Source organism: Schistocerca americana, chromosome 10 (genome assembly GCF_021461395.2).
Source record: "Schistocerca americana isolate TAMUIC-IGC-003095 chromosome 10, iqSchAmer2.1, whole genome shotgun sequence".
Classification (NCBI taxonomy): domain Eukaryota; kingdom Metazoa; phylum Arthropoda; class Insecta; order Orthoptera; family Acrididae; genus Schistocerca; species Schistocerca americana.
This window is the reverse complement of record NC_060128.1, coordinates 190,116,019-190,135,836: the sequence shown is the minus strand read 5'-3', so window position 1 is coordinate 190,135,836 and position 19,818 is coordinate 190,116,019. Positions and strand designations below refer to the sequence as shown.

The 19,818-nt window shown below is 44.4% G+C and overlaps 1 protein-coding gene across 1 annotated transcript in view; it reads right to left on the bottom strand.

The window, feature by feature from the left end:
- Positions 1 to 19,818, bottom strand: part of LOC124552670 (tenascin-X-like) — a 126,279-nt gene that overhangs the window by 12,638 nt on the left and 93,823 nt on the right. Inside the window, exons 3-6 of the mRNA XM_047126994.1 lie at positions 11,550 to 11,613; positions 9,756 to 9,908; positions 8,030 to 8,274; positions 5,410 to 5,601 (exon numbers count right to left, since the gene is read on the bottom strand). Of these exons, the coding sequence (XP_046982950.1) occupies positions 5,410 to 5,601; positions 8,030 to 8,274; positions 9,756 to 9,908; positions 11,550 to 11,613 (654 nt within the window). The remainder of the gene's footprint in view (positions 1 to 5,409; positions 5,602 to 8,029; positions 8,275 to 9,755; positions 9,909 to 11,549; positions 11,614 to 19,818) is intronic.

The following is a 19,818-nucleotide window of genomic DNA, read 5'->3' as shown; positions in this document are numbered from 1 at the left end:
GACTTTTGGATATTTGTTGTTAAAGAGAGGGTTGTACAGCTATACAGCTTCGATCTACCTTCAGCAACTTGCTGACCAGGGCCCAAAAGTGCCGAGAGATGAATGGTGGTCACTTTCAACATCTGCTGTAGTCAGGTTAGTACTGCATTTCCTTTCCTCTGCTCCGTTTCTTTGTGCCCTGGAACTCTGTTCTCCAGGCCACTCTTATTTGCGCCATCCAGTGCAAGTGACATCATTCTACCCACAAATGAGGAGATCCACTGGCACAAGTGACTTTGACAAAGGCTGGAGTGTTATGGCCTGGCACCAGGGAACTAGCATATTGGAAGTGATAAAGCTGGTCTACTGTTCACATGCTGCTGTCATGAGCATCACTGGAAAGTGACTGGAAGAAAATGAAACCACGAGTAGGTGACTAGATGTTGGACGTCCACACACAGTACAGAATGTGGAGGTTGGGGACTTGCCTGTTCTGTAAAACAGGACAGGCAGCAGTCTGTTGCAGATGACACAACACAATGCTGGTGCAGTCACAAGTGTTCCACAGATCAACAACACTGGTGTGTTCCGATGTCGACCCAAAGACGTCATCAGTTACGACTGGGACAAGATCATCGAAATTAGACTGTGTATTGTGTAGACGCGTCGCCTAGTCAGAGAGTCGTATATATTTTTATTCCAGGTCAGTGGTCATATCAGATTTGTCGTTATTCGGGCAAACTGCTGTTTGAGATATGCACGGATGCAGTACAGTGGAGGCTGTCTTACCCTTTGCGGGATATTCACTTGGACCTCCACAGGACCTGTGGAAGTAACTGAGGGCACCACAGCAGCTGTAGACAAGCAAGTCCCCAACCACCATACTCTGTACTGCAGGCCACGTACATCCCCTCATGATTTGTATATTCCCCAGTGGTGATGTCTTACCCAGCAGGATAATCATCTGCATCACAAAACCGGACTCGTGCTACAGTGGTCTGTGGAGCTTGACAGTGAACTCACGTCGACATTTCGGCCAGAAAATTTGCCTCTTCTGAACTTGATAAAATATATGTCAGTTGCAATCAGTTGCCAGCTCTGGGCATAAACTTGTGGCCTGTAATTTACGGGAACTGCATACACGTGTGCACACGTGCACGTGCATTTGATACTGCGTACCTCCAGAAACCTACAGAGGGCTTGTCAAATCCGTTCCACATGTAACTGCTACTGCATCGCTTTCCAAAGGTGCACCGACCATCTATTAAGCAGACAGTCCTAACATTTTGATGTAACTAACTTTGTTATTTATTGTTTAAGATGATCCAAACAAGAAGAAAATTAACATTTATTTAAGACAAAAAGAATCCACATAAACAGAATTTTATTCATAATGCCTTAAACCTTAATAATTCACAACTTTTTATCTACCATAGAATGGGGTGAGAAGCGACACCATGGTTGTGACAGAGCAGGCTGACTGCCACCACCATGTTTTGTATGCACTCCTGTTCCATGTATTAAGGCCTATATGAAATTTTTACCAAATTTCTTTTAAAGATCCTAATGTTAAAGTTCCTTCATGAAGCACATACCATGTACATCATCACAATGGTAGAAACAAATTCCCCACAAAACTTCATTATCCAGATAGTTCAGTTTATTGTTCTGGTTGCAATGGGACATTCAGTTTCATCAGAAATGATGTTAATAAAAGTTACTGTAATTCTAAAATTTCATGTATCTATCCACAGGAAAAGTCTTCTGAGCTAATAAGTAAATTTCAAAGGAAAGACCATTCCCTAATTAAAGAGCTATTTTCCTCTTTTCTTTTCTGTGAAGTATTTAATTTGGATATTGATACATCAACACACCGTGTCATACCGTATGAACTTGGGACTGCCTTATCAAATGGGCATGTAAAATTCTTTTGAAAATAATTTTGTTTGTAATAGGAAACAAACTAAACTTTTTGTCAACCACAGACACCACATGGAAGATGTATATGTGCGGTTGTAGAAGATGTATCCTTTTAAAATTGAATGGTTCTTTTGAAAATAAATTGCCTCAACTTTGTATCTTCATCCCTGTATAAGGCATACTCTCACTAAATGTGTTTTATTCTATCTACTGCTCATAGATTTGAAATGAGGTTGGTGGCACCTTGTCTATGAAATGTTTAGGAAAAGAACATGCTCAGTGATGTTTGCTGTTCACAAAATCTCACACCTCTGCTTTACTATGGACACATGAAAAAGTAGCATATACAAGCTACTTTGAATCCATTATTATGTACGGTATTGTTTTTTGGGGTAGCTCGACAAATATTGTGCAGATACTAAAAATTCAGAAAAAAAATCATTCGAAATACGTGCACTGCAAATCACAAAGAACCATGTCGACCATTATTGAGAAAACTTAAAATATTAACTCTGCCATCCTTATACATATATGAGATTGTTATATTTTTGTACACCAGACATGAATTATTTGAGGGAAACCATTTTGTCCATTCACACGATGCTAGAAATTAAGAAAATTTTATGCGTCAAACCCACCACCGCAAACTATCCCCACTAACCTCAATACATGGGAATGAAAATTTGTAATAAATTAAAAGGGAACAAGTTGATGCAGATGAATTTGGGTTCACTTTAAAGAAAGCTATATGAGGTACTGACACTGAAGTGTTATTACTCAGTGGATGAATTCATGCAGGACAAACTGGAAATTTGAGCTGGATATAATGTTTTACATATTCCAAGAAATATCCTTATATTGTTATTATTTATTGTAGTGCTATTATTTATCAATGTAAAAATATTTCTAACTGTATTATAAATTTTGGACAAGTTTCCTGTACGCAAACCAAATCTATTGTAAATGTACGTCATGAGATGAGTAAAACACAATTCACAGTTCACTAAAGACAATTTCTACAGCACACGTCAAAAATTTATTCATGTCTTTTGGACTACTTTCATCCTGTTAGGTGTACTGTTTTGTAATGTGTGAAATTTGGTTCTACATTTATTACCAAAGAAGGAAACTCTGATGATTTAAAAGGCCAAAGGCTTGAGTTTGAAACGACTGGTAGCACAGATTTTGTTGACACTAAGGAAACTACATGCAGAACTGTTAGGGCTAACCATTTCTTTACCTCCAACCTGTATATTTCATAAAATGACAACCTAAATGTATGGAGTGCTACTGAAGCATTTGACAAACATATGGCGGAAATAAGGGTATTTGCCACATCATTCTTCGCCTCCAAGTTCACGTGGCCTTTCCTACAAACCTTGTGAACTTGCTCCATGCAAATGAGGTAAGTTTTTTGGTTGTCACAAAGACACCGTGACTTTTGCAGTTTTCTGTGTCACATATGCCTTTACATGGTGCTTTCAACATCTAGGTGAAACACTCTGTTATGAGCTGTTTAAGTGACGGATCAGGGCTGTCACGTAGATGTAGTATTCACTTTAATATCTAAAAAGCATTTAGCTCAGTACAACATTGCCTCTTTTTAATGAAAATATGCTCATATGAGGTATCAAGTGAAATTTCTGGCCAGCCGGGGTGGCCGAGCGGTTCTAGGCACTACAGTCTGGAACCGCGCGACTGAAGGTTCGAATCCTGCCTCGGGCATGGATGTGTGTGATGTCCTTAGGTTAGTTAGGTTTTAAGTAGTTCTAAGTTCTAGGGAACTGATGACCTCAGAAGTTAAGTCCCACAGCGCTCAGAGCCATTTTTTGAAATTTCTGACTCAGTTGAGGGTTTTTTTGGAAAAAAAAAGGCAATGTGTCTTCTCGGATGTAGGGTGATTGACAGATGAAGTAGCTTCAGGTGTGCCCCCAGGAAGTGTCTTTGGACCCTTACTGTTCACGTTGTATATTAATGAGCCAGCAGACTATATAAAAAATAACATCAGAATCTTTCCAGATGGTTCTAAAAATGGTTCAAATGGCTCTGAGCACTATGCGACTTAACTTCTGAGGTCATCAGTTGCCTAGAACGTAGAACTAATTAAACCTAACTAACCTAAGGACATCACACACATCCATGCCCGAGGCAAGATTCGAACCTGTGACCGTAGCGGTCGCTCGGTTCCGGTCGCTCGGTTCCAGACTGTAGCGCCTAGAACCGCACGGCCACTCCGGCCGGCTTCCAGGTGGTGCAGTTATCTGTAATGCAGTTATCTATAATGAAGCACTGTCTGAAAAAATGAGCTCAAACATCCAGTCAGTTACTTAGATTTCAAAGCAGTGCAAAGAGTGCCAACTTGCTACAAACATACAAAAATGTAAAATTTTGCTCTTCAAAAAGTGTAATAACGCAGTATTTATCCTGTAAGAATAATATGAATCAGTCACACTGGAATCAGTCAACTCATACAAATACCTGGATCTGAAATTTGTGGGGATATGAAATGAAATGAGCACATCGGCTCGGTTGTGGGTAAAGCACGTGGCAGACTTTGGTTCATTGGCAAGATACTGGAAAATTAAATCACCACACAAGGAAGATGGTTTCCAAAAAAACTCTCGCAGCCCACCCTAGAATACTGGTCAAAATTGTGCGATGCATACAAATAGGACTGACAGATGATATTAAACATATACAAAGAAGAGCAACACTAGTGGTGTGACCTCTTAACTGGCATACACTTCATCAGTTCTTGAAGCTACTTACCAAGTTTCAATAGTCAGCATTAGGTGAATACTGCAGAAAAATATCCCAGGACTCTGCATATAATTACAGTACACACAGGTGCATTTAAGCAGGAATCGCTCCTGTGCCCTGTATGCAGATGGGATGGCAAGAAATAGTAATATGTGCTACAATGTGAGGTTCCTTATGTCATGCATTTGACTACAGTTTGCAGAGGATACAGACAGATATAGATGTAGTTACTTCCACTTTCCTGTGCTAAGCCTCGACAGTGCGCCTCCGTAGTCGAGTGGTCGACATAAGTGACTGCCGTTCTGAAGACCGTGGTTCAATTCTGGTACTTCCGAGAATTTTTTCTCAGTGGGCGGACTTGTACGGAGTGCACGCAACTTTGTGATGCCAGTTGAGAAGCTATTTGACTGAACTGTAGTGACTACACAGTTTGGAAAGTCTGCAAAACGACTGGGAGAGCGGTGCGCTGATCACATAACCCTCCAAACTGCATCCGCACGATGTCAGAAAGCGAGAATGACAAGACGGCCAGTAGACGTCCGTCGGACCTTTACGGTCTCGACGAGGAGCTCGCACGTGCCTCGACGAAGTGCCGCTATAGTCCAAGTGAAATTGGGTACAACACGGTGTTCGAGCAAATCACTGTACTTAGCAGCAAGTGCCGACAACTATCCGAGGTAGTTTTCTGTGGCACCTTTCCAGAGAGGAGACTGGAAAATTATGGCAGCTATTTGGTGTGCAGGTACTTACGTTTTGGTGGCAGCATCCAGGTAGTATCCGGAGTCACAAGTGCAGGTGTCCGGGCCAGTGCAGCGGCCGTGCGGGCAGCCCGACTTGCACGTGGGCGCGCACTGGTTGGACTTGCCCACCTTCACGTAGCCGGCGTGGCACGTACACTCGTTGGGTGCCGTACAGTCGCCATTCAGGCAGCCTCCTTCACACCTGCGGTCACATGTTAAACCTTTTAACCCTTTAACATGACACGGTGTGACTGTCGTATGGACCCACCTGCACAAGTTAGTTCTGCTCTATACGGAAACAGTACATCTGCTGACAGATTCATGACATAAGATTAGATGTGGCAGAATGTAGTATGTTCTCCTCATCCTTATTTTGGATAGAGACCTTGGACTGGCAACTGATAAGTTAGAAGTACATGCAAGGCATGTCCAGTAAATAAGAATTCTGAGCTTGTGTCGTTCAAAGGGATTTTTGTTTCCTTGACAAAGGTGGCAGCACTGCATTCAATAAAAATAAGTTGGCAGTAGAATGCATGATCAATTGTCTGGAAACTTATTGTAGTGTTGAAATATATGTGTGTATTCTGAATCCTGCCAGCTGTGATGTGAGGACTGGAATCTGGTGTCTTCTTGAGAAGGAGAATGTACTGTTCCTGATTTTGAGTGAAATCTAGCTTACAGGAATAGTGTAATGAATCATAGTAATGTGTACAAGTGGTTCCAGGAATTTAAAGCTGTCAGACGGAACGTTCAAAATAATAATAATAATAATAATAAAAGATGTGTGCATCCCTAAATCATGATTTGATGAGATGGTGAACAAGATTGAAGAAATTATTCATGGCGGCCATCAACTGACTTCAGGCAAGACCAATGCCACATTCCCAGAAATCTCTGCATCTCCCCACATGTAATTACTGGAACACAGTGTGAATTGTGCATGCATGAATGTTTGTACCCATTTCTCCCTCTTATAAAGGGATTTGTCTGAAAGCCGAAATAAAACAGTCTCTTATTAATTGTGTCTGTTGGATTTTCAGCATCTCCTCTGTGTGGTGAGTTGCAATGTATCATTATTTCTGTCGATTGTTATATATTAACCTGTAAATTATTCAATATTATTACTTCTCATATGAAATACAGAATCTGATTTTATAAATTATCAACTTTATTGTTCATTTGTTATTATTTCCTTTCAGTTTTATTTCGCATTGTGTGTAGTTGAAATTAATCATATTCCTTTTGACCACTTGGCATCCTACCCTAAAATGAGAAATATCATCCCCATCCCTCCCACACAGGTAATCTTCTACCCACCTAAGCAATACCCTTATCCATCTCTGCCCCAAAACTGCTTCCAACCACTTGCCTCGTGGCTCATATCCCTGTGACAGACCCAGATGCAAGACCTGTCTCATACATCCTCCAACTACCACCCACTCCAGGTCTGTCACAGGCATCTCGTACCCCATAGAAGGCAGAGTCACCTGCGAAAGCAGTTGTGCGATCTACCAGCAAGCATTGTGCAACATCTTACACGGTTGTGACAACCGACAACCTGTCCATCTGCACAAAAAATCTGAACAGCCCAGTCGTCGAATATGGCACCCGACAAGATGTGCTTCACTTTTAATGACTTTTTCAGAGCCTGTGCCATCTGGATCCCGCCCAATTGCAGATTTTCTGAACTGTGCAGATGAGAACTCTCCCCACAACATATCCTTCATTCTCATAAGCTCAGTGGCCTCAACCTTTGCTGTCCCTGTCTTCCACCTTTTCTGGTCCCATCCCAGTGTGCACACACCTATCCTGCCAATGCACCTACAACTCCTTTACTCTTCTCTCTAGCATAGCCTCTGACACTCCACCTAGCAACCTTATCCCAATCCCACCACATCCCTGAACAATTCTACATGCAGCACTAGCATCTTCCCCACCCCTACTCTCTATCCCTTCCCCTCCTTCCCCATACCACTTCCTTATCACTACCTCTTACCCCACCAGATTGCTGCACACGTCAAACACAGTTGTAGCCAGTCTATACTTTCTATATTACTGTCATTATTCCATCCTGGACTTTCAATTGTTTGAAACTTACAATCACTTTTATGTAAGAAAGGTGAGTACATGTTACTTACTACATCTTTGTGGTGAAAAGCAACACTGAGCTGTGGTGAAAAGCAACACTAAGCTGTGGTGAACAATAAAAAATTGCTTCTCTGTATTGTAAGATAGCTGGTTCTAACATGCTAAATGTAGTTGGGAAGTTCTGCCAAAATGTGAACCCCTAAATCATTTACATTTTGTTTCAGGCCCTACTTTTTTCTGTGTTATTTCTGGTATTAAGTCACATTTTTTACGCATGCTTTTACACTACTGTCCAGTCTGTTGTTACTGTATGTTTTGTATCAATTGACAGTCTAGAGAAGGAAGCAAAAGTAATGGAACTATGTTGTAATTAAACATTTCAGTGTATATTACTTCACTGAAAACACATTGTTAGATAAAAAGAAATACCTCCTTATGTGCAACTTAATTTTTTCCACATCCCTGTAGGCTCTCCTCCAAGACAAACCTACAGAATACAGAGGGAGGGAGGTCTCGTGTAAACTGTACTAGACTGTGATTACCTGGGCAGGCAGACTTTCCTGGCGTTGTCCAGCGTGTAGCGAGCGTCAGAGCAGGAGCACACTCCGGGTGCCGTGCAGTTTCCGGGGGCGGGACCGCAGCCACCAGGGCAGAGTGGCACACACAGCTTGCCCGTGGAGTCCGGCCAGTAGCCGTGGTCGCAGTTGCACGTGCCGCTACCGGTACACGTGCCGTGAGCGCACTTACCGGGGCACGTGGGGATGCAGTTTCCACTCAGGTCCAGTACCTGTGGACGACACCGGCCGACCATTATTTTAAACACATTCGGAGGTTAAAATGGGTCAAGCAGCAGTCAAAGGCCCGACAGGGTTGGGTTGTTTTGGGGGAAGAGACCAAACTGCGAGGTCATTGGACTCATCAGTTTAGGGAAGGACGGGGAAGGAAGTCAGCCGTGCCCTTTCAAGGGAACTATCCCGGCATTTGCCTGGAGCGATTTAGGGAAATCACGGCAAACCTAAATCAGGATGGCCGGACGCGGGATTGAACCGTCATCCTCCCAAATGCGAGTCCAGTGTGCTAACCGTGGCTCGACAGGTGGACTAGACCCTGGCTATTGGTCCCTACAATGGATTTTACGGTTAGCATTGGACACCATGATATAGTGGAGTGAAAAGCCTTTTCCAACTTCCTGGCAGATTAAAACTGTGTGCCGGACTGAGACTCGAACTCGGGACCTTTGCCTTTCGCGGACAAGTGCTCTGCCAGCTGAGCTACCCAAGCATGACTCACACCCCGTCCTCACAGCTTTACTTCTGTCAGTATCTCGTCTCCTACCTTCCAAACTTTACAGAAGCTCTCCTGCGAACCATGCAGAATTAGCACTCCTGAAAGAAAGGATATTGCAGAGACACGGCTTAGCCACAGCCTTGGGGATGTTTCCAGAATGAGCACTTGCTCGCGAAAGGCAAAGGTCCCGAGTTCGAGTCTCGGTCCGGCACACAGTTTTAATCTGCCAGGAAGTTTCATACCAGCGCACACTCCGCTGCAGAGTGAAAATCTCATTCAAGCCTTTTCCAGTTCTGCAACCCTAAACTTCCGGATCTATGCCATCCTTGGTAAAACTTTAATGTGGTACACTTTTTGGGAAACGATATAACAGGAAGTTGAAAGACTTTTCTGCAGAGGAGACAGAAAACTCAAATAATTACAGCAGTTGCCACAGCTACCAGTGCACCTATGCTGAGAGAGAGCCAACACACGTATGTAGTACCTGTAAATAATACCATTCTGATATTTATGTTTTAATACCTAACCCCGTTGGAGAATAGGAAAAAAAAAAACAGTCCTCATATATTATTATATGGAATGTCTAGATGGCAACCATCACTGGAACGTAGGGTCTATACAGTGAAGAATATACCATGCAACTTCGTGACCAAATGGTGTAGGCAATATACAGAAAGTTTCAAAATTCATGTTACACGCTTCTACCCCTTGTAGAGAGACTCGGTGGCAATTTTAAAGTGAAGATTTGGAGCTCATTTTAATAGACAGTAATTTTTTCCCCCCACTCCATTTGTTAATGGAACAGGAAAGGGGAACATACCCTCCACCATGCACCAGATGGCCCACTACAGAGTCTGTCTATAGATGTATGTGCTAGTCCAATGAGAGGCTGGCACAGGAAATACAGAAGCGGTGGACCATCTAAAAACAGTCAGTAGAGAGATGTGCCAAAACGGAGAGCCAGTGACTACACGAACACACCTTTCCACGACCGCAGGTGCAGACGTTGGGTGCGGAACAGTTGCCACCGCGGCAACCACCGTCACACTGGGGCAGGCAGTGGTAGTCGGTGCCCAGCTTGTACCCCGAGCAGCAGTACGGCACGGTCTTCCAGCCGGGGGCCGGCGTGAATGTCTGCAAATACCACCAACAAATGAGTTTCTCACTGTAATGCCAAACATAAGCTGCAGAAAGAGATTGTCACAAAAATATTGGCTAACATCCGTTATCACATTGAAACATCACCAAGATTAGAAACTCATCTGTAAATAGAGGACGTAATATACTAGTATTTTTCTGAAAATTTTTCAAACCCATCACTTCCTCCCTCCGCTCCCCCTCTGCCACAACTCTTCCACTTGATTGCTTACACCTCTGACTCCACCACTTACTTACTCCTAACTTCCACTGTTCCACCACATGTTATCCGCAACTTCAATAGTTACTTATCCTCGACTTCACTGCTCCACCACCTGTTTTTCTCCCAACTCCATCATTGCTTACCTCCAGCTTCACAGCTCCATTGTCTCCTTGCCCCAAATTCCAGCACTTCCTTATCCGCAACTTCACTACTCTACCACTTCGTTATCGGGAACATCACTACTCTACCACTTGCATATCCCTGTATCCCTGACTCCACTCACTGCAACACCTCCCCCCCCCCCCCTGCCCTCCAACACTGCGTACCCCCTCTGTCCCACAGATCCTCTCGCTGCTTACCCCACCACCCTGGACAATGGATTTGTTCTCGCTGCTTACCCCCCCCCCCCCCCCAACCCACGGATCCGCCCCCTGCTTATCCTGCCTGCTGCTTATCCCCCCACCCCACGGCTCCGGCCGCTGCTTACCCCCCACCCCACCCCACGGCTCCGCCCGCTGCTTACTCCCCCCCACCCCACGGCTCCGCCCGCTGCTTACTCCCCCCCGCCCCACGGCTCCGCCCGCTGCTTACCCCCCGCCTCCCACGGCTCCGCCCGCTGCTTACCTCCCACCCCACGGCTCCGCCCGCTGCTCACCCCCACCCCACGGCTCCGCCCGCTGCTCACCCCCCACCCCACGGCTCCGCCCGCTGCTCACCCCCAACCCACGGCTCCGCCCGCTGCTTACCCCCCCACCTCACGGCTCCGCCCGCTGCTTACCCCCCCACCCCACCCCACACCACGGCTCGGCCCGTTGCTTACCCCCCCCACCCCAACCCACAGCTCAGCCCGCTGTTTAACCCCCCACCCCAACCCACGGCTCAACCCGCTGCTTACCCCGCCCCCCCACCCCAACCCACGGCTCAGCCCGCTGCTTGCCCCCCCACCCCAACCCACGGCTCAGCCCACTGCTTACCCCCCCCCCCCCCCCACACCAACCCACGGCTCCACCCGCTCTTACCCCCCCACCCCAACCCACGACTCCACCCGCTGCTTACCCCCCCAGCCCACACCCCCCACTCAAACCCGCGCCACGGCTCCGCCCGCTGGTTACCCCTCCCCCCACCCCACCCCACGGCCCCGCACGCTGCTTACCCCCCACCCCACGGTTACGACAGCTGCTAACCCCCCGCCCCACGGCTCCGCCAGCTGCTTACCCCCCGGCCCACGATTCCGCCAGCTGCTTACCCCCATGCCCCATGGATCCGCTCGCTGCTTACTCCTCCCACCCCTCCCCAAACTCAACTCTCTGCTTACCACTCCACCCCCCCTTCCCCCCCCCCCCCCACTCCCGAACTACACACACAACAAAATTCTTGACATGCTTGCTCGAGTTGGGTGAGCTCCTAGTACTCACACTGCCTGTAGAGGCGGGTGGCGTTGCTTTTGTTCCATTGGCTGCAGCCAGTGTGGCATTATATCTGCAACAACAAGAGGACTATTAACACCACTGCCACTACTAGTACTACTAGTACTACTACTACTACTACTACTACTACTAATAATAATAATAATAATAATAATAATAATAATTGCACAGAGAGTTCACAGTGTTATGATGCAAATGATAGAAAAAATCTTTAGTACATCTGACGTCACAGTTGTGAGAAAGATGTGTTCTTGATGGATTATGTGCAATTAGATCAAGGCTTAAAATTAGTTTCATGTCATTTGGTGTGAAGAATAGCTCAAAAACATTCGATTGAGGTAATGCAAAATTTGTTCACAACATCGTAGCTGTTGACGATGTTTGCACGTATTTGTATGAGCTGTAAAAGGAAGCAGTAATCGTTGTTTGGGTGTTCCTCAACTAACCGAAATCAACAAAAGCTGTTTACTTGTGAAGCACTTTAAAAGATGGTTGCTTGTTTATTTGCTTGAACTGGATGTATGGTGCACATTGCTTTAAAGAATTGAGTAACTGTTAAAGCTGAATGTTACACAAGTTAGTTTGCCGTGAGACACTGACGAAATCACAGAAACCAATCAAAAACATTACGTTGTTCTTCATCGTAGCATTACCAACGGTCATACAAAGTCTAACGATTGATTACTGGACAGAGCAAAACATGGATTATTCTCATTGCCTAAATTTGTCAGATTTATCAGTCTACGTCATTTCTTTCTGTTCCTTTACATAAACAAAAAAAATGTGGCTAGAGATTTTCATCCCCTCGAGAAACTGTTTAACTTTTACAAAACCATGTTTATTAGGTACCAAAATCAAAATGGAAGAATGTTTTCAGAATCAGATCAAATATATGGAAAAGTGTGAAACTTTTAACGATCTTGGCCCTAACTGTGAAGGCAGTGGTAAAATAATACCGCAGTGTTTGTATAACTCAATTCTTCAATCTTTGTTATCCTCCATTCCATGTTACTTTCTTCACGTGTAGGTGCAACATTTTTTATCAGTGTTTTTGTTTCGAATATTAATAGTTTTTTCTTCATCATTGTTTTTAAATATTAATGCTTCACATGTATATTATGTTAGTGGTATAATAGTCTATTTATACAAGCGAATTTTGGAGTTAGTGCCGTAGTAAATGATCTTGTGCTTCAGACGTTGATGAAAGTAAAAAGTGTTTTATACGTTGTTACTAGATTGGCACCTATTTCTACATACGATGTAGTGTTGTTACTAAAACATCTAACGCAGCCCTGACAAATTCACGAAGGATGCGTGAGACATCTTGAAATATATAGCCAAATTGCTGAATAGGTCGCCGAGGCAAAAGTCATTGACTGAATGCAAAATGACATTATTAATCCAGTATTACGCGTTTCGACGTCTGCAGACATATCTGCCCATGTCTGTTATCTGTACAAGGTATAACTACTACGTCAACTTGAGCACGTAACTACTATATCTAGTGGTTGCTTACGGTTCCAGGATCTCTTGATGACGGCAAACAGCGAAGCACGTAATGCTGGATTAATGAAGTAATTTTGCATTCAGTTAATGACTTCTCCCTCAGCGACCTGTACAGCAATTTGCAGATTACATACGTGTATATGCTAAAAAGATCCCCAAAGTGGGTGAAGCTGTCAACAGTCTTCAAAGCGTACCCATTTACATCCTAAGGTGCATCACTTCGGATTTTTCGTAGTTATGACCAGATATTCTGTCTTTCCTTCATTAATACGTACGCCTGTTTTCTCGGCAATTTTGTAGTTTTACAAAACAGATTTAATCAGAATGATGTAAAAGTTTTTTTACATCATTCTCATTAAATCTGTTTTGGAAGTACTTATTAATGATACATCATCTGCATAGGCAAGTCTACCAAGCTACCAAGTCCGATCTTATGCTGCAGTTGAGGAACGACAGCTATTTCATGTTCGACGAGTGATATTGAGGACATCAATGATTAAGAAACGTCTATAGAAAAAACGTGGAAACATCATGACGCCAATGATACATTTACGTTCTTAAAGGTGCAAATTCGCTCTAATATCTTTTGCCTGATTTTCAAATTCTTTGCCGGCGGCAGTTATCATCTCATGATGGTCTTATAAGCCGAAAACTGGTTCATGAGACAGATTTACAGCAACCACAATTTCTGCTTTGTTTTTGACTGGTCAGAGAACATCTTGTTTGATAACAGTAGGCTAAGAACTGACGGCGTTCCCGCGTAAGCAACTGCAGTCTTGTCCGACACTTTTTTTCCTGTTCAAATGTTTAGAGGTCGGAGCAACGAGATATTGCAGTTTGTTGCGGCACGCGGCGATACATCGAAAGCGCTCCACTTTCCTCGTCCAATTCTTCTCGGAAGCCGCGCGCAGTCCTCGCCTGTGACGTCATCGGCTGCTGAAAAACAGACAGAGCGGTCGTGCCAAGGTCGTAACAGAGCAGCCAAAGAGCGAGGAGCGGTTCAGCGATTTACCTAACGGCTGTACGTGACTCAACAACATTCCCATTACTCGCGTATGTCACCCCTGTCTGATAACGCATGGGACGGAAATCGATAGACGTGACGTACACATACCGACAAACAAATGACTACAATATCAGAAAAAAATGGATGAAGCGAAAGAGCTTAACGAACCGAGCAAGTCGGTAACGCGTTCCTCCACCTATGGTCCTTTCACAAGCACTTATCCCGCTTGGTATTTATTGACAGAGTTGTTGGATGCCTTTCAGAGGAATATCGTACCAAATTCTGTCCAATTGGCGCTTTCAAATCCCGAGCTGGTTGGACGAGTCTGCCCGCAATGTTCCATACGTTCTGAACTGGGGGAGGGATCCGGCGACCTTCTGGCCGAGGAAGGGTTTGGCAAGCACTAAGACTAGCAGTAGAAATTCTCGCCGCGTGTGGGCGGGCACTATCTCGCTGAAACGTAAGCCCACGAAGTCTTGCCATGAAGGGCAATATCTCGACGTACCTCTGTGCTGTGAGTGCGGCGGATGAGAACGAAAGGGCTCCTGCTATGAAACGAAATGGCACCCCAGATCATCACTCCTGGTTGTGGCGTATGGCGGGCGACAGCCAGTTTGGTATCTCATTGCTGTCCGGGCATTTCAAAATACGCCCTCATTGACTGGACAGAATTGCCTTCACTGATGAGTCACCTTCGATCTGAACCCCGATGAGCTGTGACTTCAACCCGCTTAACCTTTACACCAACAGTCACTTCACATAAGAAATCAATAATATGCGTCACTAAAAGTGACAAACAACATAGTGACGTAAAAACAAGAACCATTCCACATTCTGACTGCTTACAGCGCTGTATTTTCAACTTGTGGCACAAAGTGGAACTATTATTTTTTCAGCGTACCCTGCGAACGCACCGATCAATGAACACACCTGCAACGCTTCAGCGTTCTCTCATGTACACAGCCTGCATTGCAGCACTTTGAACACGGGTTAGTTTAGTAGTAGTAGTAGTAGTAGTGGTAGTAGACGCTTTATTCATCCGTAGATCTCTTTTTACAAGGATACAGAACATCCCAAAGTATTTACAAGTTTAGACCAATTTAAAATAAACTAATTCGTAAACACATTTATTTACAGACTTCTAGTTAGAGACAACCACTAGATTTTACTCCTGGTATATAATACTTTTTTTACAAATAACTTATTAAATAATGTAATGCCACACTGTTCATTCATCTCTCACTATCAGTCACTGCACACACTATACACACAGTTTCAGAAAACACTTCACTCACTACACACACACACACACACACACACACACACACACACACACAAGTGATCTCTGGGCCATTTTCTGTACCGCAACTTCCCATTTGCTATCCTGAAAAACTGAGTCAGCATCTCTCCACAATGAGTGAGACGTTGAGCTCAGAAAGAGGAAGAGGTGTTAGTATTGTGCTATGCACAGCTTGAAGGGAGAGTATTTCTAGAAAGGAAAAAAGAAGGAAAGAAATATAAAGCGAAGGTGTTATGCGGAATGTTGGATGTTTTATAATAATAATCATCATCATTATTATTATTAATTTGTATAACACCTACTCTGTTTTATTTAAGTAATCCTTCGATGTATAAAATGTATTGTATAACAGGTACTTTTTAGCTGTCTTTTTAAATAAGTGTATTTTTGCAATTTCTTTAATCTCTTTCGGTAATTTATTGTACAGTTTTATTCCTTGGTAGAAAACGCTGTTTTGAGTTTTATGTTTATTTTTTCTTGGTAAATGCAAGTTGAAAATTGTACAGTGCAGGTGAGTTTTGAAGTCACGACCCTCCATGCAACAGATTAGTATCATAACCACCACACCACGGTGCTGGTTAACCGTAACCACTCAGTAAAAGCGAGTAAACAAGACAATGAAATGAACTATGAATTTCATAAATGTGATGTGTACATCTACGACCAGAGCCATGGAACACCCAAAGTAATACGCCCAAGTACCGAAATCTGAACGCCCAAGTATCGAAATCTGAAGGGCTGTCTCGTTTGTACCGTCTTACAAGATATGAGTTCTGAATCATAGTTCTTAAGACATAAACTTTTAAGCATTAAAGACATGAACTTTTAAGCATTATCACATGTGCTTCTGCCTTCACGGGAAGCAACGTGCCTACTTCCTTCTTTTAAAGACGCGCATCGATGACAAGTATACTTTAAAAAGGCACATCAGACATCTGTATGAATCACCAGCGGATAAAAACTGAAGAGCGAACTCCAGTCTGGTTGTAACTGGTGTAACGTTTTTCGTATTGGTATTGGTCTCACCCATTCTCGGATGAACTGCTTTTAAACGATATATTCAAAATCGTACTTCATCAGTCTGAAAAAGGAGTGTATTCAGTACACACGTTAGAGTTTCGCAAGTAACTCGCTTACCTGGAAACAAAAAAAACCATAACGTATCAACAAAGTTCAAGTTGCCCGCCCGGTTGGCCGTGCGGTCTAACGCACGGCTTTCGGGAGCGGGAAGGAGCGCCTGGACCCCGGCACGAATCCGCCCGGAGGACTTATGTCAATGTCCGGTGAACTGGCCAGTCTGTGGATGTTTTTAGGCGGTTTTCCACCTGCCACGGCGAATGCGGGCTGGTTCCCCTTATTCCGCCTCAGCTACACTATGTCGGCGATTGCTGCGCAAACAAGTTCTCCACGTACGCATACACCACCATTACTCTACCACGCAAACATAGGTGTTACACTCGTCTGGTGTGAGACGTTCCCTGGGAGGGGGGGGGGGGGGGTGTCCACGGAGGGCCGAACCGCACAATAACCCTGGGTTAGGCGTGGGGCGGCGGAGGGTTGAAGTGGACTGCGGTAGCCGTCGTGAGGTTGTGGACCACTGCGGCTGCGGCGGGGACGGAGCCTCTCCGTCGTTTCTAGGACCCCGGTTAACATACAAATACAAAAATACATACAAGCTCAAGTTCCCTTTCCTTTGACTATTTTTTCGTTGCGGAATACAAGTATTTGTGAACCACACGCGGTTCCACCATTTCGTCCAATACTTTTGGCCCGGAGTTTACAGTGGGCGGCAGTTGCCGAACATGTGGCTGCAGTTCGTAGTTCAAAAACTTTTGTGAATACACTCCTGCATGAGCACAGTCCGTTGCCAGTAGAAAGTATAACCAGAGGTATCCAGGCTTTTAGTTTACCTGCGCCGCATTGGAAGAAGGCGAGTATTTCTGGGCCGCGCGTAACGTATTTAACGCCAACAATAACAGCGGAAGAAACAAAGAAGCGCGATGGACGAATGACAGAACAGCATCGTGTGGTGTGAGTTTCATACTGAAAATATTCAGTTTATCGTAACTTCATACAAATGGAGTCTTGTAGAATTTTTTTGCCGATCGCATGGTAAATGCTCCATCTGGGCTTATCTGGCTGCAAAAGTTGCAGGAGTTTGTGCGCAAGGAAATGTTACCGTTTTTGTAAAATCGGCGCCGACGCCTGTTTCTCTCGAAACACGGCTCATCGATTTCCGCAGACTGCGTGGAACATTTAGGGCCAGAAAGTGATTGTATCATAAGACACAAGCTGCCAAAACAGGATCCAAATTTGTCACTACAAGATTTATGAACTACTACGACAGCAAAATGTGATCAGTCTGCTGTATACTGAGCACTTTTTCAGCAGCTGGGCTGCTGCACCTAAAAAGCTGAGCGGAATCAACAAGTTTCATCTCGGCAGTCCACCCAGATCATAAGCAACAGTGAAGCAAAGCCTGGCAATTTATTCGTATTCGTCACAATACACTGAGGTGACAGAAGTCGCCGTATACCACCCACCACCCCAGTACCGTATCTACATCTACATCTACATTTATACTCAGCAAGCCACCCAACGGTGTGTGGCGGAGGGCACTTTACGTGCCACTGTCATTACCTCCCCTTCCTGTTCCAGTCGCGTATGGTTCGCGGGAAGAACGACTGTCTGAAAGCCTCCGTGCGCGCTCGAATCTCTCTAATTTTACATTCGTGATCTCCTCGGGAGGTATAAGTAGGGGGAGGCAATATATTCGATACCTCATCCAGAAACGCACCCTCTCGAAACCTGGCGAGCAAGCTACACCGCGATCCAGAGCGCCTCTCTTGCAGAGTCTGCCACTTGAGCTTGTTAAACATCTCCGCAACGCTATCACGGTTACCAAATAACCCTGTGACGAAACGCGCCGCTCTTCTTTGGATCTTCTCTATCTCCTCAGTCAACCCGATCTGGTACGGATCCCACACTGATGAGCAATACTCAAGTATAGGCCGAACGAGTGTTTTGTAAGCCACCTCCTTTGTTGATGGACCACATTTTCTAAGGACTCTCCCAATGAATCTCAACCTGGTACCCGCCTTACCAACAATTAATTTTATATGATCATTCCACTTCAAATCGTTCCGCACGCATACTCCCAGATATTTTACAGAAGTAACTGCTACCAGTGTTTGTTCCGCTATCATATAATCATACAATAAAGGATCCGTATCGAACCTACTCTAGCAACAACTCGACGTGGAACGGACTCAACTCGCCGGAAGGAAATATTGCCTCTATAGCCGTTCTTAATTGTGAAAGTGTTGCCGGTGCAGAACTTCGTTCACGAACTGATCTCTCGATTACGTCCCATAAATGTTCGCTGGGTGACCAAATCAATCGCTCGAATTCACCAGAATGTTCGAACCAGTTGTTAACAATTGCGGCCCAGTAACACGGAACACTGTCTAACAATACCACCTCTTGCAAAGTAGGTTAGAAATCAGATTGATAATGTTGCTCACGCAGCATATGTTCGCTTTATCGGGCGACAACAAAGTTATTGACTGTAGATGGTATCGTCAGAATGGAAATAATGAAGTCACTGTAAGAAAGTCATTAATTTTGGCACTTATCTTGAATGGATTCCCACGTAGATTTCGTCGAAGTTGATTCTTGGGTGATTCCACTTTGACTGCTAGAAGGTCCAGATCTGTATTTTAGCAATATTTGAAGACCTAACAAATGCGTTTTTCAGGAAATTCTTAATGATCAAACAATCCCAGATCAGAACAATGGTATGGTAGAAATAATTTTTGACTTGGTGTTCACGATCGAGCCGGCCGCGGTGGTCTAGTGGTTCTAGGCGCGCAGTCCGGAACCGCGGGGCTGCTACGGTCGCAGGTTCGAATCCTGCCTCGGGCATGGATGTGTGTGATGTCCTTAGGTTAGTTAGGTTTAATTAGTTCTAAGTTCTAGGGGACTTATGACCACAGCAGTTGAGTCCCATAGTGCTCAGAGCCATTTGAACCATTTTTCACGATCGACATTTTTATTAAACTTCTTTTAAATTCACATATACTTCTTAATTGTCACTTCATCAAGAAAACAATTTTGTACAAATCTTCATATATTTAATTTCCACTTTAACCAAACACAAGACTTGACTCACTTAACTTCTGCAAAGTGAAACGAATAGACTTGGCCACTGTTTCTATGTTTCTACACAGTGTATCGATACGTGGAACTGTTTCAGTGTTTCGAACGGCTGTGATTCACTGTTTCGAAACAGTGGTGTTTCATTCCGCCCCTGTCTCGGATATCCGGACCAGATTCGATCTCGAGCCAGACACAGAAACTGTATCGTTGTTTCAAAATAAGGCTGTTTCAGTCCACCTGTGCTTGGAACGGACCGATTGTATCGAAACAGTGATGTTTCATTCGGC